At 37.2% G+C, this 25,577-nt stretch overlaps 1 protein-coding gene across 4 annotated transcripts in view; it reads right to left on the bottom strand.

The window, feature by feature from the left end:
* Positions 1-7,905: 7,905 nt before the first annotated feature.
* LOC101263771 (sugar transporter ERD6-like 8) overlaps positions 7,906-25,577 on the bottom strand; it is a 103,661-nt gene continuing 85,989 nt past the window's right edge. Inside the window, exons 16-18 of one of the 4 annotated variants that reach the window (XM_069290409.1) lie at positions 8,625-8,690; positions 8,279-8,393; positions 7,906-8,195 (exon numbers count right to left, since the gene is read on the bottom strand). In XM_069290409.1, coding sequence (XP_069146510.1) covers positions 8,080-8,195; positions 8,279-8,393; positions 8,625-8,690 — 297 coding nt within the window. In that variant the 3' untranslated portion in view covers positions 7,906-8,079. Of the gene's footprint in view, positions 8,196-8,278; positions 8,394-8,624; positions 8,691-10,070; positions 10,123-25,577 lie in introns of those variants that run through there. The other 3 variants (XM_026033173.2, XR_011212135.1, XR_011212134.1) reach the window with 3 other exon arrangements.

Raw genomic sequence — 25,577 nt, 5'->3', positions numbered from 1 at the left:
TCTTTTGATTAAAACTTCATATTATAAGCATAAAAATCACATTTAAACACCAACATCACATTTAGAACACATTTACTAGTCAAATCTAATTTATATGCATTTAGAGTAACATTACAATAAACTTACATTGAACTTCACAATAACCTCACCTATCGCTCACACAACACAAGATAATACCAAGAACACATCAAAACATATAAACATGAGATCTTCCTACCAAAGGTTATTTATTTTTAAGGCTTACTTGAATGAGTTGTGAAGCAATCGCCCATACAATCCCTTCATACGCACCTAAGAGATCCTTTAGACTACCAAAGATAAGATAATTTTCACTTAATATAATAGTATATATTTAATATGACATTCTTCTCTCAAAGGTTATCAAAAGACTTATTTAAATAATTCAAGAAGAGACCACACATACACAATCTCCAAGCTCACCTAAATAATCCTTAAGACTACCTACGTTTAGATCATCTCTACTTTATGAATTTACTTTCCCTATCTAGAGTTATTCTTAAGACTTCCCTAGGTAAGACATGAAGAGACCATTCATGTGCCCCTTTCACACCTAAACTAGACAACCCTTAAACTACTCTAAGTAAGTAGTTATTCTTTAACATGCTTTCCGACTTAAGTCATTATATGTATTAGTTCATTAAGAAACATTCAACACATAAGACATTCAAGTAATGGTCTTGGAGAATACCTAGGGAGTCAGTCACTAACATCTTCAAAGCCTAATCGTGCAATATCTAGATAGAATCTCATACCACCACCTAAACATGATAAAATTTCTCCAACACTAGTAGGTACCCCATATGATGAGAATAGGCAATAACCGACATAGAACATACTAGCTATGCATGGAATCCGGAGTCATGAACCTACTCCAATGGAGGGTGTTCTCCTTGCCAATGGAATAACTAAGACACATCCATGTAGGCACATGGTTAAGGAATATCTAGGGTTTCTTTGTTCTCAAATGTCATGTTAGTTATAGAAACATCCCAAGAATACTCACTCGATGCTAGATTTTTTTCTCATAGAGTATTTCAATAAAGGAGTACATGAAAAGGTTCGACATCTAGTTCACAAACCAATCACATTACACCTTACCAAAGAGGGTCCACTAAGGCTACCTACAAACGTCAAGGATAGCTCAATGACTTTCATAGGATGCTTTGATTTCATTCCATCCAATCAACCCTATGTCGACAATTCACATAATAAAGATAACAATAGGACTTTGAACTTTAAGGATATCATAACCTTCCATCTAGGTTGAAGGTTCTACATAAAGGACCTTCTTAACTATATTAAAAGTCACATGTCAATCACACATACAATACTGAGGAGCTTTATCCTACTAAGTCAAGAAACTCATATTCACATTATGCATGTATCAACTAAGAGACACAAGTCTACCAAAACAAGACAAACACATACTTCATTATACCGCATATAACATGTCATTCATGAAGCGCATAGGTATAACCAATATAATCTATAGGTTACCCTATTCACTACTATTGTATCATTAATTGAAACTATCACAAGCATCATACAGTCCATAAAGAACCATCATGCTTCTACATCAAGTAATACTCATAATGACTTCACTATAGCCTACTAGATACACACATAATCAACTAGAAGAACTCATGCTTTGACTCCAGATATACACATAAGTCATCAAGACTCTTAGAATACTCATATATTTAAGTTATAACATAATAATATACATAATACATAAAGTAATGCCGACGAGTCCACATTGTTTCACAATTCGCAAAGTAATACCGATAATGCCACATTATTCACAAGTATAACACATAAGCACCGCCAGCATAAGTGGACCATACCAAATATCATCATCATCTAAGAAATATACTACACAATATAAAAAAAATTAGGTCAAAATACCATTAACCCAACCTAACAACTTTAATCAATAGTCAAATCAACAACCATAATACTCAAAGGCCCTTATCAATGGTCATGATCACAAATTGAATCCAATAATAATAATATACTATGAATTAAAGATAGTACAAAATTAATTTATCAAATTAGGACAGACTAATAACAATTTTAACATGATTCATTCATAATTCAATAGTCCTAATCAAACTACACCAGAATTTAATAGCATAATGGCATAGCCAAATCACCCACAAAGTAGTCAAAACTAGGGTTTCATGAATTGCATATGTTCATAGAGTTTTTAGGTTAAAATCATTAATTAACATCAATTAAATCAATATGCAAAGATTAGAAATGTTTTATGCAGGAAACCATGGCTAGATTACATGTTAGAAGTTCATATTTGAGAAAGCTTTAGAAAATCACTTTGAAGATTGGATCCTGGAAGAAAAGAAATTCAAGGATCAAGGAGATACCTCAAATGATTCTAGACCACGAATTTGATGAAGAATTTATGGATAATCATCAAAGAATCTTCAATCCAAGATTTATCTCAAATTTTTGTACCAATGGAGTTCTAGACAGTTCTTTAGGGAATTTAAGTCTTGATTTTGAAAAGTGAATTCATCTAAGTGTTAAGAAGGGTAAAACCACTTTAAAAAAACTAAAATAACCCTAACAAGTTCTCCAAATAGTTTAGTAAGGCTAAGTGAAAACCCCAAAATGGCTGAGAGGTTGAACAGAATTACTAGACGTCGTCCCATCGACGACCTATGCTGGTCAACGTCGTTTGGGATAGATCCTGGAAAAAGGGAGATTAAGATCCCTAGGCTAAGTCCTCATCAACGCCACCACCTACGGGGTGTCGACCAGCCTACTAGTCGTCGATTGTCGTTCGTTGGTGGGACTGCCTTAGGTAGCTTTGGCAGTTAAGATGGGTCCTTCTCAAGGACCCCTTGGTTGGTCCTTGGGGATTTTTTTCCCTGACATTTCCAACCCGAATATATTTGTATGCATGTTTAGGACCTCTAACATCAATTTCATCCAAAATAAACACGTAAAACTTGACGAAACACACTAAGGCACACAAATACGTTTCAAGGCAAACATTTCAAACGTCATGGACATTCTTGGACGTCTGACCTCCAAACTACACGAAACTTTAAAAACTGCCTCATAACATCATTATAACCCATTTGAGGACTTTAAATAATGTAGATACAAGTTCTAGGCTCTAGTTTCACTGAAATTGTTTTAGAGATGTTACATCCTCCAATGGACGTCCACTCCTAGTGCCCACAACATTTACTTCTTTCGAATTTGGGTCGGTATTTCCCGATAAAGCCCTTGTGATCAGGTGTTTTGGGTGCTATCAAATTTCCCAAACTGTTTCTCTAAATTTTGTGTTGCCAATTGATTGTTTCGAACATCTACCCCCAATTTAGCTTGATCCTCTATTATTTGTTTGAGCATGTCTTCCACACTCATATACCCTTGCTTGGCGGCCTGCTGATTACCATGATTTTGTTGATTTACAAGGATTTGATGATGGTATTGTTGTCCACTTCTTTGTGATCTTTATTGGTTCTGGCCTTTATCTTATTTCTGATTACCACCCCAAGTAAATTTGGGTGATTTCGCCTGCTTGAGTTGTAGGTGTCTCCATAACTCTGGTGATTTCCTCCTCATTGAGCATTACCTACAAAATGAACAGATTCTGGGTTTGCTCCACATACTCGGCTCTGTTATCTCCACCTCCACATACTTAAAACCATGTTTGTGATTGATGAACCATATTACCTTGGGCTTGTTTTATCCTAGAGACATATTGCTAAAGTGAATGGTCATCATGTTCTGTATTAATGCAATCTAAGCAGACAAAATTGCGACTGTGTCCATCTCTAAAACTCTTGCAGTCTTCTATATGACTGGTTTCACTCCGCCTTTATTTTACTTGGGGTTACTATACGATTAAGCAATGTAAACAACTTAGCATGTGTCTTATCCAAAGCTTGTCCACCAGCAGCAAAATCAAGTAAAATTTTGGTGTTGGGTTCGAACCCCTCAATGAAGGTGTGGACCAACAATTCGTTAGCTTGATGATGATGTGGGAAAATTAACAATAGGGACTTAAACCAATCCCAAGCTTGCTACAAGTTTTCCTCTTCTTTCAGTCGTAAGCTTAATATGTCGCTTCTCAGTTTTGTTGTTTTACTGGATGGAAAAAACCTTATCAAAAATCTCCGGGCAAGATCATCCAAAGTTGTTATGAAATTTGCAGGCTTAGAGATTAACCATCTTTTAGCTTCCCCAAGTATAGAAAAGGGATATAATGTGAGTCGCACCTAATTAGAGTTCACTACCGCCAGACGGTATATGTCATTGATCTCGGGGAAGTTCTGTATATGCACTCGTGGATTCTCATGAGATAGACCAGTGAACTGCCCATTTTTGTGCAATAATTGCACTATGTTCTTCTTCAATTTCAACCTCCCACCTGGTGCGGGCTTCTGATTATTTGAGGTCACATTGGTGGTATGTGGGATTGATACATCCCTCACATTCATTTCTTCCATCATCAATGGTGGCTCTTAGTCTTCTATCTCTTATGAATTTTTAGATTCCATGACCACACGTGGACCGGGAGGGTTTCACCTTCTTCTCTTTTTCCGGTAATGAACAAATATCTTTTATTCATATAGAGGCTCAACCAATACCTGGTCGTTATCCTGTGAGAAAACCTAACACAATTTGCACAAATGAAGAGCACATATGAAGTTGTAAACACTTGTAGAAATAATTTAGACACTCAGAAATTAGATATCTGCCGATTTAGATGTCCCCAGCAGCAACACCAAAAACTTCTTGCGTCCAAAAGCACACGCAAGTGCACGAGGTCACTCAAGTAGTAAAGAGAATTTTTTTATTCTAACGTTTGTACCCAAGGGACTTCAAATGAACGAATAACAATGTGCAATGACTTCCTAAATTCATTCAAGCATCAGTTAGATTGAGAAATTTGTTTAAACTACTAATTTAACTCTAACAAGAATTAGTTACTTTAAGTAAACGATTTCAACAAAGAAAATTCACAATTTGGAAAGATATCCCATGGTTGTAGCATGAATTAATTTCCCGTTCAATATGGTTTTATCCTAAGGCTCAAGGGATTAACTCACTAAGGGTTGACAAGGTTAATTTTAGGATCATGATCTACCGACCTCTAATCGTATACCATCATTGACAACCTAACTACATCATTGAGCGGGGTTAGGTATGAACCAATAAACAAGATCTTACAATTCTTCTTGTGTATCAACCAAATGTGGTGTATACATATAATATTATTCTACACACAAAAAAACAATCTAGAACTCACCCTAGAAAGAATACAAGTCTTGCATTCTTCGGTCTATCCCTCTAATCGTCTTCGAGTTCAATAGTAGACATAAAATTTATTCTAATGTTGATTAAGCATTAAAATAGTAAAATAAGAATGCAAGCACAATGCATCAAATAACCCTTCTCACACGAGAAACAAAGTCACATTAAACCATTAATCATAGCTACAAACCTAGAATAGAGGATTTTAGCTACTCATAACACAAAATAGCAATACGGTTTAGAATCATGTAAGTCTTTACCAAGTGAAGAAGGAGAAGAAAAACCCTAAAAAATGCACAAAAATCATCTTTTGTCCTAGACCTAGTCTTTTTGGAAAGTTAGATGTACAATAAATGGACACTTAAACTATTTATAGTCTAGAACAAAAATGTGGACCGATTATTGTATCCTGGTCCATGACGCTAACCTGTTCCCTTGAACAACTCTGCTCATGGGTAAAATGAACCCTGCGACGCGCCTCAATCGTGAACTCTCACGTTATGGGAATTCCTTCTCTGCATGGACGAAATTCCTCCGCGACATGGGACGCGGAGGTGCTCCTTCACAGAGCTATTTCTAGTTTCTTGCCTTTCTTTTCCGCCACTTCTTCTTCTACTTTTCGACCTATGTTCCGGTGTCCAAATTTAGCTCGTTTTTCAATGATCTTCGGCCTGAAACATCTAATCATATTTGTTAAAGATGGGCAGAATCAAAACGACTCGAACTACGTGACTTCTCCACCAAAAATGTCCTCAACTCGGCTATATATATGGAATAAAATGATTATTCGGCAAATAAATACCCCTAAGATCATCAAAACGGGTAATTCTTTAGGAAACAGAAGGAGTACTTAATATAACTTGCTTATAATGATTTTAACTGATGATAAAAGAATACTAATAAATAAATATATGTTTCTCAATAAATTATGTAATGACATATATGTTACGTGATGTTTTGGAATTATATAGAAAAAGAGAAATCAAGTAAATTAGATATTTAAAAAATTATCTTTAAAATCCTAATAGAAAAGCAACACCATGAAATTGAAAAGTCTAATGAGAATTAAAGGAAATGACATAACATGCTCTGAAATTATTAAAAATTTTATTCTTGAAGAGCTTGCTCACTGGTTGCAATCCTTATGAATCAGGCCTTTTAAAAATTGGGATTGAGATTGATATTGGATTTAACATGTTAAATGGTCCATTATCATGTTTTTTATAGAAGTGATGTGTTCACTAAGAAAAAACATATTTTACTTTTGTCTTACAATTGTTTTATAAAGGTAAGCCCATTATGTGAGGAATTGATCAAAAATGAATTTCTTAGTATGGAAAAAATGCATTATTAGTCTTCCTAATAATAGATGTATAGCAAAGTGTGCAATATTTAGGATGCAAATTAGAAATAAACGGTGAGAAATTTATTGGTATAAGACATGAGAGGGGATAGAGTTGAGGAGTGAATGAAATTGACAAATGACTTATTGTCTATTATTTGTGTTATATTTAGTTCTAGGAAAATCTTTTAATTTATAGTTTCTAGAATAATCATGTAACTTACGTAGGAAATTTAGCCGCTTGAAAAACATATTTATACAAATATAAAAATAGAATTTATAGATTTTAGAATGAAATGTAAATGAAATGACAATATTATCCTTAATCATTCTCACTTCATGTTTTGATGTAATAGAAAAATACCAAATAAGAATTAAACTAAAGTAATAGTAAAATAGAGTAATGAATGGATATCACAATAACTCATAAAAAAGTGAAGTAATAACCAAATTAGTTAAAATTAATAACAATAACTAAATATGTTTCTAGAATTATTTAGTTTTCATGTTATCATTCTTGGTAGATTGTTGTCTGCATGAAGTTATATTTTTACCTTTGATCATCGTTTACTTTATATATAGAACAATGTTTCTAGAATTATTTAGTTTTCTTTCTATATCTCTTAATAGATTTTTGTTAGAAAGAAATTGCATTTTTATTCTTGATTGTCTTAAATGCAAATATATCATCCTATTTATTTTATTTGTAAAGTTACTTTTTAACATTTTTTTCTTTAATTTCAATCTAACATATATTTTTTATTGTATCACACTTATTATTATCAAGTAGATAAATTAGATCCAAAATAAATATGAAAATAAATAATTCATAATAAATTTTCATATTAAAAGTAGACATTTTTGGTACATAATGAAAAGAAAAAAATATTAAAAATTAAATTAAAGTAATAGTAAAATAGAGTAATGAATAAATATCGCAATAATCACAAAAGAAAAGAAACTGAAGTAATAATAAAATAATTTAATGATAATAACAATAACTAAATATGTTTCTAGAACCATTTAATTCTCTTGTTATCATTCTTGGTAGATTTTAATTAGCGTTAAATTACATTCTTACACTTGATCATTATTCACTTCATATATAAAAAGATGTTTGTAGAATTACTTACTATCTTTTTTAACAGTTTTTAATTAGAATGAAATTCCATTTTTACCCTTGGTCGTCCTACCTCTTCACTCTTCTATATAATAGAAATAGAAATAGCAATATTAGTAAAGGAAAGAAAAGAAAGTAAAAGAAAAATATATATAGAAATATTAGCTTGTTATAAAATTAGAGATTTGTGGTACTAAGTTGTAATTAAATTAGAGGAAGCTAAGAAACAAGAAGAATTTGTAGAAAATTTGTGATTGAGTTGAAGGTGTAAGAGTTAATATCGTAGAATTCATTCGGAAACAATGAGTCATGAATTGAGTGAAGCATGAATTTCCTCGAGGCTTCTTCCTTTTGTTTCCGGGACAATTTGGTAGATGAAGATGATAGCAAGTAAGCAAACAAATGCATATAGGAAAAATGTTCCTACAAAAAAACAAATGACATATCATTTATCTATTAGAATATTAGGTTAGGTAATTAATTAATTTAATGCTGAATGAGATTACCATGTCCACTCCACAACAGGAGAAAGTTGAAAGTGTAAGAAATAACCCAAGAACCAAACCAATTAACGAGTGTAACTAAACCTCCACCTAATCCCTTTATATGTAAAGGAAACACCTGCAAAAATTTTAATTCAGAGTTTGAGAGTAGCTAAGGTAATATATATATATATATATATATATATATATATATATATATATATATATATATATATATATATATGTATGTATATATATATATATATGTATGTATATATATATATATATATGTATATATATATATATATGTATATATATATATATGTATATATATATGTATATATATATGTCAAGTAATTCATGCATGTACCTTTACCTCACTCATAATGAGCCAAGGACCTGCCCCCATGCCTATTGAGAAGGAGGCTATGTAAACCTGCGTACATACCAGATATAAACAAAATTATACAAACAAAACACTAATTTATAAGCGTATCATTTTTTGTACACTTGTATTTCAATCATTCTCCACGCACCAAGGGACAAGAGTTAATTGGCAGTGGATTCAATGTGGCTATAGGATTTAGGCAAACATACAAAGAGTACTAATTATGCCGCTAAAAATACATGTTTAAAGGAGGTTGTCTTTCACTTGAGAAGATCACACTAGCTAAATTTCTCATCTAAAGATCAGGCTTGCCAAGGGGAGTTCAAAATAATTCTTTGGATTGACTGCATAACATTGCTAGCAAGTTTCAACATATTCCAAGTCTTGTTAGTTAAAATAATTCTTTGGATAAACTTAAAAGACTCTCCCTAGGGGCCAAAATGCGCCATCTAAAGATTTATCATTGTTTATCCTTTATGAACTTGGTCAATATATTGTTGATTGTCATCAATTTCCAGAATGCACTGTTTCTTCTTGCCATCATTAAAACCCAACAAAAAATATTACTTCATTCTATTTTATAATAGTCTTAGGGAGCTTGAATATGGAAAGCAAATGAATTGGATCGAATCTATATTTATATCTATATAAATATATAATATAATGCTAGATAAAAGAAAAGTGATGCAGCACAACTCTATTTGGCCAAGGACCATATTTATCTTCTTTTTCTCATTTTTTTTTACATTTTCCCCTATTTTTCTTTTTATTATTATCATACAATAATGAATGTGTCAATTACTATCCTATTTGTTCATATCTTTTCATACACGAACTTAATTTTCGTTAATATTATGTCCTATAAATTGCGCTATTCGAAAATTTTGTTACAAAAAATAATGCTATTCGAAGGATTCCATGTTTTTTTCCAAGGATCAAATCTCTTGGGTTTCTAGATCTTCACAGAAAAAATTCAAGCCTCAAACCTATAAATATGCTCCATCCATCAACTAACAAAACATACAACCTAGTCTGAATCATCTCAAACGCTCCCTATTCTACTTTCGATAAGCATTGTATTACTTAGTTCTGGTGTGTAAATAAAAGAGAGAGAAGAGAGAAACATTGTTGGTGAGATATTATATCAAAACAAAATAGAGAAATGAAGCATGAGTGTGAACAGTGAAGTCACAATCAAAACTCTATACTCATATCAAAAGTTACTTAGTCTTGAAAAGAACACCCCCTAGTAACCCAAGGGGACTGCATGTAATATCTACATTGGATCTGAACTAGTATAAAATTCTCATGTGAAGTTTACTTTCCGAAGTATTTATTTCCTTTTATACTTGTTAGTAAACTGTAGTCGACTGAGGTAGTTTCTAAGTCAACTACTCACAAAGAAAAATAGAAAAGTTGGCAACTTACCCCCCTCTTGCGCTTTCAATTGGTATCAGATCCTCGTCTCACAAAGAACCATCTAACAACATGTGAGAAAAAAGATTATGGCACAATAAATCATGGGCGCAAAATATAAAGAAGGAACATCTCAAACCAGGCCCCCATACTTTAATTGAGAACATTTTTTCCATTGGAAAGTAAGAATGGAGATCTTTATGAAATCCTATGATGTAAAGGTTTGGAGAGTTATGTCACGGACTTTTTGATTCGGACAATGTTCCGTGCGACACTTGACAATTTACTCACGACTCTTGCACGTTCTTGCAAACTCAAGTAAGCCTAAAACTCGGATCGCTAAGAAAATAAGAAGTAGACAGAACTTTGGAAGAAGGAACTTCTATTACTTGAAAAATAATTGGATGCTTTACAAGTAAAAATGAACTACTATTTATACTACTCTAATGCTGCCTAAGAGTTAGTAAATAAACTATACAAGTTCCTAAGTCTATGCCTACAAGACAAGCTTCTAAGTCTTCCAAAAAGGACTCCTAGATGCTCCTAGTCTGCCCCATGATCTGCACAAGCCTCTCAAAGACTTGTAACTCCTGAAACAGCTGCCCCACTAACAAGTGTAACAGCTGTAACGGCTGTAACTGCCGTAACAGCTGAAACTGTTGTAACTGCTGCCTCTTGAGCTACTGCTGGCCCCCCTTGGCTGCTGACCTGCGTGGTCAGCCTGCTCCCTTGCGCCTGCTGCGCCTGCTGGCTGCCTAGTTGGGTGGCGTTCAGCCTGAATGGATGGCGGGACGTCACAATCTCCCCCACCCCATGATGCGACGACCGCGACGCATTGCTGCAAGAACTCCTGAATTTTATCTTTGAACTGCCACAAGTCTTCGTACTTCTCCCATGTGGCTTCTTCCGGAGTTTGTCCCTTCCAATGTACAAGAAACATGGCACTGGCTTGCTGTCCTCGTTTCCGCTTGGCTTGGTAATCTATGATAGCTTCAATTTCACGATCATGCGAGGCAGTAATGGTGATTGGGGCCCGTTGTGATTTGTTCCGGCTGGGATCGTCCTTGTCCTCACGATAAGGCTTAAGGACGCTTGCATGAAAGACCGGGTGGATCTTGAAGTGTGGAGGTAACTCCAACCTGTTTGAAATCTTACCCACCTTGGCAACAATTTTGAACGGACCATCATATTTCCGCACCAGATTGTGATGCATGCCTCTAAGTGCCTTAAACTGCCTCGGATTAAACTTTACCAAAACCATATCACCTTCTTTATAGTTGGTGGGACAACGCTTGCGGTCGACGAACTTCTTCATCCTCCTTGCCGCCTTGCTCAAATAAGATTTGGCAAGGTCGAGTTGCTCTTCCCAACCCTTGGCAAGGTTGTAAGCGCCCAAACTCTTCCCCTCGAACAATGTTGGCAATGAGTGCGGAGTTTGGGGTTGCTGGCCTGTTGCTAACTCGAACGGTGTGCGCCCTGTAGATTCACTCCTCTGCAAATTATAAGAAAATTGCGCCATGTCTAGGAGCTTAGCCTAATCTTTCTGATGTGCACTGACATAGTGCCTAAGATAGCATTCCAACAAAGCGTTGACGCGTTCAGTTTGTCCATCAGTTTGGGGGTGGAAACTGGTGGAGAAGTGAAGTTTTGAACCAAGAATCTCGAAGAGTTCACTCCAAAAGATTCTTGTGAAACGAGGATCCTGATCACTAATGATGAACCTCGGCAGCCCCCAATACTTTACAACATTTTTAAAGAACAATTGTGCAGCTTCCTTAGCAGTACAACCGGCTGTGGCAGGCATGAATGTAGCATATTTGGAAAATCTATCCACTACGACCATAATAGTGCCAAACCCGTTTGACTTCGGCAAAGAAGTAATGAAATCCATAGATATACTCTCCCATGGACGATCAGCTATGGGTAATGGCTCCAACAGCGCTCCTGGTTGCCTTTGCTCTACCTTGTCTTGCTGGCACACTAGACAAGTCTGCACGTACTGCTCGATCTCCTCCCGCATACGTGGCCAGAAATAGAAGGCCTCTACTAATGCCCTCGTTCTCTTCTGTCCCGGATGCCCAGCCCACGGAGTGTCGTGGATTTCTTTGATAATACGCCGCCTGATGAATCCGATCTTTGGTACATAGATCCTCCGGCCAGTGGTAAGCAAGAATCCGTCTTCTACCCAAAACCGTTTGGTTTGGCCTTGAGCAGCCAGCTCCATAATCTTCTTGGCTTCCAGATCGCGTTGCATACCATATTTGATTGCGCCATGGAACTCACTACGGACTGAGAAGATGGCCGCTAATTCATTCTTTCTTCTCAATGCATTGACTACCACGTTGCCCTTTCCTAGTTTGTACTCTAAGTTGTAGTCGAATTCCGCTAAGAAATCCTGCCAACGAGCCTGCTTTGGAGTGATCTTCTTTTGTGACTGAAAATAGCTAGTGGCAACATTGTCAGTTTTCACTGTAAATTTGGAGCCTAGTAGATAATGCCTCCATGTGCGTAGACAATGCACAAAGGCCGTCATCTCCTTCTCCTGCACAGTGTACCGTCGTTCCGCTTCATTCAGTTTCCGGCTTTCAAATGCTATGGGGTGCTTCTCTTGCATCAAGACTCCCCCAATGGCAAAATCAGAAGCATCCGTATGGATATCGAAGGTCTTGGTGAAATAAGGCAGCATCAAGACTGGCTCTTTAGTAACCGCAGCCTTAAGACCTTCAAACGCTTCCTCGCACTCCTCGCTCCACAGCCAAGGCCTGTTCTTCTTCAGCAGCTCGGTCAGTGGTGCGGCAATGGCGGAGTACCCGCTAATGAACCTGCGATAATAATTAGCAAGTCCAAGAAAAGAACGTAGCGGTCATTTTCGTAGGCGCTTCCCAATCTTGGATCGCCTTTACCTTTGCCTCGTCCATACGAAGCTCACCTTGGCTGATCACATGGCCCAAGAAATGTATCTTTTGTTGGGCGAACTCGCACTTCTCCTGCTTGACATAGAGTTGATTTTCCCGCAAGACTTTGAAGACCTTCTTCAAGTGCTCTACGTGCTCCTGCAAAGTGCTACTATAGACGACTATGTCATCTAAGTACACCACTACGAACTGGTCCAAGTAGGGATTCAAAATCTCGTTCATCAGCGTGCAAAATGTGGCAGGTGCGTTGGTTAAGCCGAAGGGCATCACCATCCATTCGAATGCTCCATACTGGTCACGCATGCTGTCTTTGGCTCATCCCCCTCTGCAATGCGCACATGATAGTAGCCTTTCCGGAGATCCATTTTGGTGAAGTATTTGGCTTCTCCAAGATGATCAAACAAATCTGTGATCAGCGGGATTGGATACTTGTTCCGAATTGTGATCTTGTTGAGCGCCCTGTAATCAATGCATAGACGCATCGACCCTTCTTTCTTCTTCTAAAACAGCACTGGCGCTCCATAAGGTGCCTTGGATGGACGAATATGACCTGCTTCGAGGAGCTCTTTCAATTGCTTCCTCAGTTCTTCTAACTCAGGCGGAGCCATGCGATAAGGTGCAAGCGCAGGTGGCTTAGCTCCCGCCTCCAACTCGATCATGTGGTCTACCTCACGCCTTGGAGGTAGAGTTTTTGGCAGCTCCTCCGGCATCACATCTCTGTTTTCATGCAAAACAGATTCTATAATAGGTGGCAATGGCTGCATAGCACCATGGTCTTCACTTGAACTTGCGATGGTGGCTAAGAAGGTTGGCGCTCCTTTCTTCAGGCCCTTCACAATCTGCATGGCTGACAGTTGGGCATATTCGTCTTTCTTCGGCACCCTAACAAGAGGAACCATACAAGACCCTTCCCCCTCCATCACCATGAGTTGTTGAAGGTAGGGATCAATCATCGTGTGGCAACGTTGAAAGAATTCTTGCCCAAGGATGACATCGGATATGTCCAAAGGAGCTACGGTAAAATTTGTCTTACCTTTCCACCGTCCTAAAGTGATGCTGACCCCATGAGCAATTCCACATACGGGAGTTGGTGGGGCGTTGACCGTCTTGAGGCGATTGTTGCTTGGAACAATTTTCAGTCCCAATTTCTCTGCCGCCGCCTTGGTCATGATGTTAGCCTCAGCCCCGGAATCTACCATGGCCCGAACTGCTTGCCCATTGATGGAGATATCCACACATTATGTGCTGAAATCCCCCGGGTTATCAGCCTGCTTTGCTATGGCACCACAGATTCCAACCATGCCCAACTGAGTGGTGTCTGCCGGTTTCGCCTTGTCTTGTGCCTCCTTTTCCTTCCGCTCACGGACGATGGCACTAAGACTCTTCATCTCTGGGCACCTAGCGTAACCGTGTGGTCCGCCACATATATAGCACCCGTCTCCTCTGCTGGACTGCGTCCGCTTCTCCGATAATTTCCGGCGTTCAAACCGTCTGCCATCGGACTTGGGTGTGTCTTGCTGCTTGGGTTGTGCCGACTATTCTCTGCCTTGGCCACGGTCTCCCCCGCCTTTAGCTTGACTGCCCCTTGCCTCCTTGCCCTTCGCCTTGTCCAAACGATCATGTTTGAAATCTGTCAAGGTCTCGACTTGAGTGATGGCCTCATCGATGGTTTTTACTTGACACCGCTCTAACTCGGTCCTCGCCCAATTCTGCAGCCCGTCCATGAAGGTGAACAGCATGTCATCCTCCGTGAGTTGGGGAATCTGGAGGGTCAAGATTGTGAACTCCTTCACATAGGCCCTAATACTTCCCGTCTGCTTCAACTCCCGGAGCTTGCGTTTCATTTCATAAACAGCATTGTTGGGGAAGAAAGCTTTCTTGAATTCCTCAAGGAATTGTTCCCATGTGTCGATGGTGCGTGTGCCCCTCTTGATCTCGGCATCTTTGCGTTTCCACCACAACATGGCTACGTCGGAAAGATACAACACGGCAGTGTTGATCTTATTTGCATCGCTCCTGACCCTATTACACCTGAAATAATTTTCCAAGTGCCAAAGAAAATTGCCTACTTCTAGGGCGTCTCGGACACCCTTGAATGTTGGTGGCTTGGGAACCTCGACTCTGGACTCCCTTTCCTGGCCAAGTGATGTTGATGCTCAAACCTCCCTCTCTTCTTCGAGGGCTACTACCTTGTTCTTCAGTGTCTGGATCGTCGTAGTGGCGTCCAACAACCTGAACTCCAAGGAAGTAATGGATTCCTTCAACTCCAATTCAGTCCGCTTGCGTAGATCCAACTCCTTCCGGATGGTGTTAAATTCTTCAAGGGAATTTTCTTCAAGGTTTTTGACATCGCCGTCCAACCCATTCAAGCGCTGCCCCAAAATCTCAACAGCAAGCCTTGCCCTCTCAACGCTGGCAATCCATTCATGTCCAACAGTGACGTCTATAACGTCTTTGCTGACGTCGTCTTCACTTTCCTCATCTATATTCTCCTGGAAAGATGTTTGTCCGTCGCCTGGTGGAGGATCATTTGGTGGCAAATCGCTTGATGGTAGACTGCCTGATGGCAGACCGCCTGGTGGGACACTGCCTGATGGCAGACCGCCTGGTGGAAGACTGCCTGTTGGCAGGTCGCCTGGTGGAGGGTTGGGCAGACTGGGTTCGTTGCCCTACTTGTTCTTTCCCTTCTTGCTCGTCATTCTCTTACGATGAACCGACTCTGATACCAACTATCACGGACTTTTTAATTTGGACAATGTTCCGTGCGGCACTTGACGGTTTACTCACGACTCTTGCACGTTCTTGCAAACTCAAGTAAGCCTAAAACTTGGATGGCTAAGAAAATAAGAAGTAGACAGAACTTTGGAAGAAGGAACTTCTATTACTTGAAAAATGATTGGATGCTTTACAAGTAAAAATGAACTACTATTTATACTACTCTAATGCTGCCTAAGAGTTAGTAAATAAACTATACAAGTTCCTAAGTCTATGCCTACAAGACAAGCTTCTAAGTCTTCCAAAAAGGACTCCTAGATGATCCTAGTCTGCCCCATGATCTGCACAAGCCTCTCAAAGACTTGTAACTCCTCAAACAGCCGCCCCACTAACAAGTGTAACAGCTGTAACAGCTGTAACTGCCGTAACAGCTGAAACTGTTGTAACTGCTGCCTCTTGAGCTGCTGCTGGCCCCCCTTGGCTGCTGACCTGCGTGGTCAGCCTGCTCCCTTGCGCCTGCTGCGCCTGCTGGCTGCCTAGTTGGGTGGCGTTCAGCCTGAATGGATGGCGGGACGTCACAGTTATCAAGTTTGGTGATATTCCAATTATAACACATTCTGATGGAAGTAAGTCTACTGCTGCACCAAGTCTGGAGAACTATATTGATGAGGAAATGGAGGTCATTCAAAGAAACTCCAAAGATAAAAATGTCCTATATAATGCTATCAATGGACAAAAATACGAAAAGATCTCTTGTTGTGATACTGATAAAGAAATGTGGGATAAATTGGAAGTTATTTATGAGGGAACCGACAATGTCAAAGAAACAATCATCAGCCTGCTAGTATATTTATATGAACTCTTCTCAATGAAGGAAAGAGAAACAATTGAAAACATGTTTGCTCGACCAAGCGAAATCATTGGAGAACTGAAAGCTTCAGGAAAAACATATCCTCCCATAGAACACATATGTAGAGTTCTTCGAAGTCTACTACCAAAATTGCATGCTAAGGTAGTTGCACATGAAAGCATTGGTTTCAGTTCTCTAACCTATGGTTAAGTTAGAGTAGAGTTAATTGCTTTTGATAAAAACTCACCTTAATAAAATGAGTCAAGAATAGAACAAAAAGAAAATTGTAGCATTCAAAGCAACTCAAGAAGACAAAGGAAAAGCTGAACTAGCAGAGGATGAGTTTGCTTTGATCACAAGATCAGCCATGGAATCCTTCAAAAGATCCAGAAATAAAAGAATGGGAATAAACTTTGAGAGAGGTAAATATATTACTGATCAGCCAAGAAATGACGGAAAATGCTTTAAATGCGGAAAGTATGGACATATAGCAAGTGAATGTCCAGAAGACAAGAAGAGCTACTCCAGGGGAAACCACAAGAATAAAGCTCTAAGCATTTGGATGACGAACATAACTCGGAAAATGAAGAGGAAGAAATTGCAAACATATGCTTCATGGAAATGGAGGAATCAAGCATTAAGGTATGTAAAAATTGTAATGACTTGAGAAACTTACTTGATCGTTCTGTATCAGACTTAAACAGAATTCGAACTGATTTCAAAAATCTTCAAAATGACAAAAGAAATTTAGAAATAAAGTTGGAAGCTAGTGAAGTTGAATTAGATTTGATTTGAGAGGAAATTCACGAGTTAAAAGCTACTCTTGAATATGTTCGAAATAAATCAAATCCTATTAAGCTAACTTCCTATAATATCTCTAGTGGAAAAGTCTCTTAATTATGTTAGTTGTAATCAGTTCTACAAGTCAACGGACTAAATAACTAACAACAATTATCCCATATTTGAAGAAGCTAATCAAAAACACGGTCACTACTGTGTAAAGGCTGGACATTTGTCATACAATTGCATGTTTTGAAATAATGTTACTTCCAATTTGATCTAGCAACAAAAAGTCAATCCAGAATGCTCTAACATTAAAAGACCTGAAAAAATTTGAGTTACCTAAAAGAAGATAATAATTTTATTTTGTAGGAACACCGCATGAAAATAGGAAAGTGGTATCTACACAGCGGGTGTTCAAATCATATGACAGGAGATATGACTTTGTTAAAATCTGTTGCTGAATATAGAGGAGGAAATATTTGTTTTGGAGACAACTCCAAAGGAACTATTATCGGAATTGGTACAATCACTTTTACTGATGCTATGATATCACTAATGTTTATCTAGTAACAGGTCTCAAATACAACCTGCTGAGCATCAGTCAACTATGTTACTCAAATGTTACTCAAAGTGATGAAGGTGTATTTCTTGGTTATTCAAATTCTAGTAGATCGTATAGAATTTTTAACAATTGAACATAACATATTGAAGAATCCATTCATGTTGTTTCTGATGATTCTAAAAAATTTGTTGAGATAAGAATTAGCATTGATGATGAGAAAAGTGATCAACTTCCTACATTAACTCATAAGGAGACAAACAGTTTTGAGAAGTAGACTGCTGAAGAATCATTTGCTGACCCTATTATTAAAACAGTTTCATATGAATGGGGAATCGAATAAAATTATCCAAAAAAATCATCATCAGAAATCCAAATGAAGGCATGAAGACTCGATCCTCCAGAAGAAATGAGACACATGTTGCACTCATCTCCTAGTTGGAACCAAAAAAGGTAAATGATGCCCTCACAAATGAACATTAGGTCAAACCTTTGAAGGAAGATCCAGATCAATTTGACAAAAATCAGGTTTTGGCCCTAGTTCCTAGACAAGAAATAAGTCTATCATTGGAGCCAAATGGGTCTATAGGAACAAACTGAATGAATCTGGAGACATAATTAGAAAAAAAGCTAGACTGGTGGCTCAAGGGTATTCACAACAAGAAGGAGTCGACTATGATGAAAATTTTGCTCCTGCTGCAAGGTTAGAATCCATTCACTTACTTTTACCTTTTTCTTCCAACAAAGGTTTCAAATTATTACAAATGGATGTTAAAAAGTTCGTTCTTAAATGGTTTTATCGAGGAAGAAGTTTATGTTAAGTAGCCTCCAGGTTTTGAAAATTCAAATTTTCCCATCATGTTATTAAACTTTCAAAACCTCTATATGGTCTAAAAAAATGCCACGTGCATGGTATGATCATCAAAGCAATTTGTAATAAATCATAATTTTACTCGGGAAAAAATTGACACTACTCTTTTCATTAAAAGATCTTCTTGAAAATCTCATTATTCAAATCTATGTTGATGATATTTTGTTTTGAAGTGCTAATATTTCTCTATGCAAGGAATTCTCCGAGCTTTCCAAAGTGAATTTGAAATGAGTATGATGGGTGAATTAACCTTTTTTCTTGGACTACAAAGTAATCAATCTAAGAAAGGGACTTTTTTAGGTTAAATAAAACACTGCATAGAACTCATTCAAAAGTTCATAATGGAAAACTCAAAGTCTTTAGGCACTCCCACGAGCTCTACTTTCTCTCTTGATAAAGATGAAGAAGGTGTAAGAACATCGACGAAACAAAATACAGAGGCATGATCCGATCATTACTTTATCGTACTACCAGTCGACCAGACATCATGTTCAGCGTATGCAAGTGTGCATATTTTGGGAAGTATTTTTGTGAACTTCTCTGTGTCGCGCGCTGGCTATGCATTCTGGACTGCGTCAATGAAAGTCAAGTTAGACTTTTATTTTGAAGTCCAACTAGCGTAGGGGTGTTTTTGGTTTTTTCGGGGGGTGGGGAGGGGTTAATATAAATACTTTTTAGTTATTTTACATCTATTTCCAAATCAAAAAACACAAACGCCCAATTAGATATTAAAAAGATAGATGCTCTCCCTTTTCTCTAAATTCTCTCTCTATCCAAACACTCCATTGAAGAACATTGAATCTCAAAGAAGAGGATCAATTCTGCAAGTTTTGATATCTTTTTCTTGGATAAGTCTCTAGTGAGGTATGATTTATTTTACTCTTGGGATCCCTTTCCCCAAGAGGTCCCTCCAAAGATGTTCTCAAAATTCCCCAAAATCTAGGGTTTTTCTCTACACATAGGTCTTCTTCGAAAAAATGAAATTATAAATCTATTATGATAAGTTATGAATACTTATGGTTGTTTAGGTGTATAATTAAGTGTAATTGTTTTCATCGACTTCAAATTCCCTTGGACCCATCTATTTTCCCAATTTCATAAATCTTGGATTCGATATGGTGAATTGGTTGAAGATGATGGATATATCAATTATTTATATTGAAGTTAGTTACGTTATTAATTATGAATAACCTTGTATTATGTATTGGTTATGCATTGTTTGGTAGATTGAAGTATACCGTGAAGGTCAAGAAGGTATGAATGATGGTTCTTCATTGAACTCAACTATGAAAGATAAATTACTTAGATAGTAATGATGCTATAGTTAATATGTTATTATGGTGCTAATAAAAAGGTTCCCTCAACTTTTACCCTATTCCCCTGAATTAGCTATGAAGTATGTATGATTTTATGGTATGACTAATATATGATTGAAGGTAGTTCTCATGATTATAATGAAATGTTAAAGTAAAAGGTTTACTCACTTGCTAGCATTTCTAAAGTGAAACGAAAATTATCACTTATGAACACCTATGAGCTATTATGATAAGATGTTTCCATAAAAGTCAAGTAAAGGCTAATAGGAACTAATGCGATGACTAAATATGATTACTAAAGCAAATACGTGCTTAGCACCGAAAGGGCATATAAATGAGTTGGTGGTCTGACTTTAGTAAATACGCCTCCTCACACGGGTTTCCTCACATTAATAAGTCCTAATTCCCAAGATATGTGTTGTCTCATGAGATTAAAACCCCCACGTTTATCAATTTAGGGTCTCTACAAAAAATCTCCTTTTCCCTTATGTTCCCACTTAGAACTTTACCTTAATGGATTCACCTAGATAGCTATGTATGGAAGGTTACACCTTAGGCAGGCGTTAACCCTCTCGTTTTTGGTGTGAGAGTAGTACATCAGATTCCACGTAACTATCAGGTTTATGTCAGTTACTACAACATTTTCCTAATGTAAAAGTAAATGAATGAATGAAACGTATGAACTCTCACTAGGGCTTTCTTCAAGGTCTCTACATTAGTGAAAGGAAGGTTATGACACTTTTCTTACACATTGAACTTGTGGGATCCTAAGATATGGTTGTGGTAGTGTTCTCTTAAGAGTACGTTGATTATGACTTATGTCTGGTAAGCTATGTATGATCATTATGAATATGACAAGTTATGATGAGGTATTATATTATGAAAGTATGTATGATGTGGGTTGTTTTATGTGATACTTAGCTTTGGATAGCATTATGAGATTCTATTCTTTGCATTGCACAAGTATTGCTTTGGTTACATATTGGGATGATATTATGTTGGGTTTGCTTATGATACATACTTTATGTGCATATTGGGTTTACTTGATAAAAAAATGTTTTAAATTAAAAGTTCCTTTATTCATGGAGTGATGGTTTTTTTGCATAGTAGCTATACTGAGTACGTGTGTTTTACTAACCCATATTTTCTTTCCATTTTCCAAACAATGTAGGTTAGGACCCTTAAGGATTCAAGGTCACTTCTCAAGATACTTGGACTTTTTTCTCTAAGTTGGTGAGTGTTCAAGTCCGAGAATAAGACCCTATGTTTGAGTTTTTAGTTCTATGGTTGTGTTGGAAGACGTTATTGTACTTTCCTATTTCTAAACTTCTTATTGTTGTAAGGTCTAAGTCCCCAATTTCTATTATTCTATGTCTAGATGGTATGTTGTGACAAAGTTAGATTCTAATGTTCTTATATGAAGTGATGTTGAATATTCAAAGTAAAAGTTTTAAATTTTTCCGCATTTTTATTCTATGATACATGCTAAGGGCTTGTATATGACCTCTTTGTGGTCGAATATGTCGTAACGATTAGGGGGTGCTCTTGGGTTGTTACAAACTTAGTATTAGAGCATAAGGTTGGAAAAAATGTAGGATTGATGTCACAAAATACCATATCAAATAAAGTCTTGTTCATGGGTGTGAAGTGCGCCACTCTTATGAATGATATTCTACGAGATGCTAAGGAACTTTCACTCTCTTGTTTGTCATAAGTCGTGCCTAAGAGTCCTAATAGTATCTAGTCCTTTCTTTTAATCCTTCTCGTGTGCTTATAGGTCCAATGAGAAGAATGTGAATGAGGCAGTTCCCCCTCAAGCTCCTTAAAACCTCAAGTTCCTATTGAAGAAGGGGCTATGTTAAATGTTGAGATAAGGAAATCTATTAATAGTTTGACTCAAGTGTTGGAAACTCAAGGGTCTAGGGAAACTAGGGTGCAAGTGAACCCTAATGCTAGCACTACCACTTAGAGGATTAGGGATTACACAAGGATGAATCCCCCTACTTTCTTTGGTTCCAAAGTGGAAGAGGACCCGCAAAGGTTCATTGATGAAGTGTTCAAGGTGGTAGATGTTATGGTATGCCTTCTCAAAAAAGGCGAAACTAGCGTCCTATAAACTCAAAGATGTTGCTAAAGTATGATACGAACAATGGAAGGGGGAGTGGCCTATTATAGAAGGTTCGGTTAGTGGGAAATCATTTAAGACAGATTTCCTTGATAGGTTTTCTCCCTTGCAGTTAAGGCATAATGCAAGAATTTATCAATCTTCATAAATGGGGTATAACCGTGAAGGAGTATAGCCTCAAGTTCACTCAATTGTCAAAACATGCTCCTACTATGGTGGCAGATTCTAAGGCTAAGATGAACAAATTTGTTATGGGGAAATTCGACCTTCTGGTTAATGTATGTGAGTAGGCTATGTTAATTCCTAGCATGTACATTTCTCGTCTTATGGTTCATTCTAAAAAAATTGAGGAGCAAAAGCTTAAGCAAGTTGCTAGTGAGTTAAAGAGGACAAGGGCCGAATATGGAAATTCTTCCAAGGCTAGGTTTGAGTTTAAGATAAGACAAGGTTCAAAAAGAGGTTTTCCAACAAAGTTCCTCGTAAAACTCCAAGGTTCAACAACGGTAATTTGTCTACCCCCTTAGACTGGAGAGGGAAAAAGTGGTGGTTCTTATGTTAAAAAGCCTATTTGTGCTAAGTGTAGTAGAAAAAAATGAACGCAGGTGTCTAGTTGGCACGAGTTATTGCTATAGTTGTAGTAAGAGTAGCCTTAAGAAGATGTACTTCCTAATGTTAAAGGCTCAAGGAAAGGAAAATTCTCAAACACAAGCAATTGGCATGAATTTCGATGCTCCTAAGAAGAATCACTTATATGCTCTCCAATCCCGAGGCAATCAAGAGAGCTCTCCCGATGTTGATACCGTCATGTTGCAAGTATTTTCAATTAATGTTTATGCATTGTTGGATCGCGGTGGCACTTTTTCTTTTGTAACTCCTTTAATGGCTATGAAATTTTATATGCTTCCCGATGTCTTAGATGAACCCTTTTCGATTTATACCCGGTGAGTGATTTCGTGGTTTCTAGAAGAGTCTATAAGGGTTGTCCCATTTCCTTGTACAATAGAGTCACATTGGTTGATTTTGTAAAACATGAGATGTTGGACTTTCATTTCATTTTGGGGATGGATTGGTTACATTCTTGTTTTGCTTCCATTAATTGTAGAACTCGAGTAGTAAAGTTTCAATTTCCTAATGAACACCTTTTTAGAATGGATGGGGGAACTTAACCCCAGAAGATCGAATTATTTCATGTCTTAAATCTTGTAAGTTGATTTCTAAGGATGTCTCTATCATATTGTGAGAGTCAAGGATCTTGAATCCGAGAATCCTCAATTAGAGTCAGTCCCCGGGGTGAAGGACTTTCAAGAAGTCTTTCTTGATGACTTACCTGTAATTCGTCCTGAGCGGGAAATAGATTCTGGCATCAATTTGTTCTCAGATACTCAATCTATTTCAATCCCTCCTTACCGTATGGCCCCCGTTGAGTTGAATGAATTGAAGTCTCAACTCAAATATTTGTTAGATAAAGGTTTTATTAAACCTAGAATTTCTTCATGGTGTGCTCTTGTGCGATTTGTGAAAATTAAAGATGGGTATCTTCGTATGTGAATTGATTATCGGCAATTGAATAAATTAACTATAAAGAATAAGTATCCACTCCATATGATTTACAATTCATTTTACCAAGTCCAAAGAGCGAGTAACTTTTCAAAAATTGACTTGATATTTCAAAAATGGAGTTTCGAACAAGATATGATCATTGTGAGTTCCTAGTCATATCCTTTTGTCTAACAAATTGCCCGATGACTTTCATGGACCTTATGAATTGAGTTTTTAGAGGTTATATTTATTTGTTTGTGATTATCTTTATTGACAACATCTTGATATACTCTAAGAGTGAGAATTATCATATTAACCATTTGATGATAATTTTGCAAGTCCTCAAGGATAACAATATTTTGCTAAGTTTAGTAAATTTGAATTTTGGATGAGATACGTTACTTTTCTTGGCCACATTGGTTTAAGAGAGGGTATAGAGGTCGATTTGAAGAAAATGGAAGTAATTAACAATAGGTCTAGACCCCTAAGTCCCACTGACATTTGAAACTTTTTGGGTTTATCCCGGTATTATAGAAGATTTGTAGATGGCTTTTCATCTATTACTTATCCTTTGACAACCTTAACCCAAAAGAAATGTTTGAGTGGTCAGAATCTCGTGAAAATGGTATTTGATAATTAAAAGATAAGCTTACCTCCACTCCAATGTTGACCTAACCGGAGGGTACCTAAGGGTTTGTGGTGTATTATAACGCTTTTCGAGTAGGTTTGGGTCATGTCCTCATGCAACATGGTAAGGTGATTGCATATGACTCTACGAAACTCAAGGTGCATGAGAAGAACTACCCAACTCACGACCTTTAACTAGATGCCATAGTGCTCGCTTTGAAAAGTTTGAGAAATTGCCTTTATGGGGTCCATGTATGTGTCTTCACCGATCACAAGAATCTCCAACATATGTTCACTCAAATAGATTTGAACTTACGTCAAAGAAAATGGTTAGAACTTGTAAAAGACTATGATCTGAGTGTCTTCTACCACCCTAGAAAAGCTAATGTGTTTGCGAATGCTTTGAGTCGAACGTCTATCGGTAGTGTGATTCATGTTGTTTATGATAAGAAGGAGTTAGTAAAAGAGGTACATAAGTTGTCCCAGTTGGGTATTCGACTAGAATACTATGCAAAAGAGGGTTTCATGGTTCAACATAACCTCGAGTCTTCTTTAGTGGTTGAGGTGAAATCTAGGCAACATCTTGATCCTCTATTGATGGAGTTGAACAAATCGGTTCATACTAAATATAATGAGTCTTTCTCCCAAGGATAGGATGGGGTACTCAGGTACCAATATAGATTGTGTGTTCCGGATATAGATGGCTCAAGGTAATAAATTTTTAAGAGGCTCATGGTTCCCGATATTCCATTCATCCGGATGCCACCAAAATGTATTGCGATTTACGATAGATATATTGGTGGAAAGGAATGAAGAGGGATATAGAGGACTTTGTGGCCCAATGTCCTAATTGCCAATAAGTCAAGACCGAACATCAAAGAGTGGGAGGTTTGTCTCAAGATATATCTATACCCACTTTGAAGTGGGAAGATGTGAATATGAAACTTTTTGTGTGTTTGACTCATACGCGAGGGCAACATGATTCAATTTGGGTTATCATTGATAGAATGACCAAATCAGCCCATGTTATTCCCGTCAAGGCTACATATTAAGAAGAATATTATGCTAATTTTATCTTAAGGAGATAGTGAGAATGCGTGGAGCTCCCTTGTCTACCATTTCAGATTTGGGTACTCAATTTACTTCTAATTTTTGGAAGGAATTCCAAAGTGGATTTGGTACCAATGTGAAACTTAGTACCACATTTAATCCACAAAGG

The sequence above is a fragment of the Solanum lycopersicum genome, chromosome 10 (assembly GCF_036512215.1).
Source record: "Solanum lycopersicum chromosome 10, SLM_r2.1".
NCBI lineage: Eukaryota > Viridiplantae > Streptophyta > Magnoliopsida > Solanales > Solanaceae > Solanum > Solanum lycopersicum.
The sequence above is the reverse complement of the archived record's forward strand: the minus strand, read 5'-3'. Positions and strand labels throughout refer to the sequence as shown.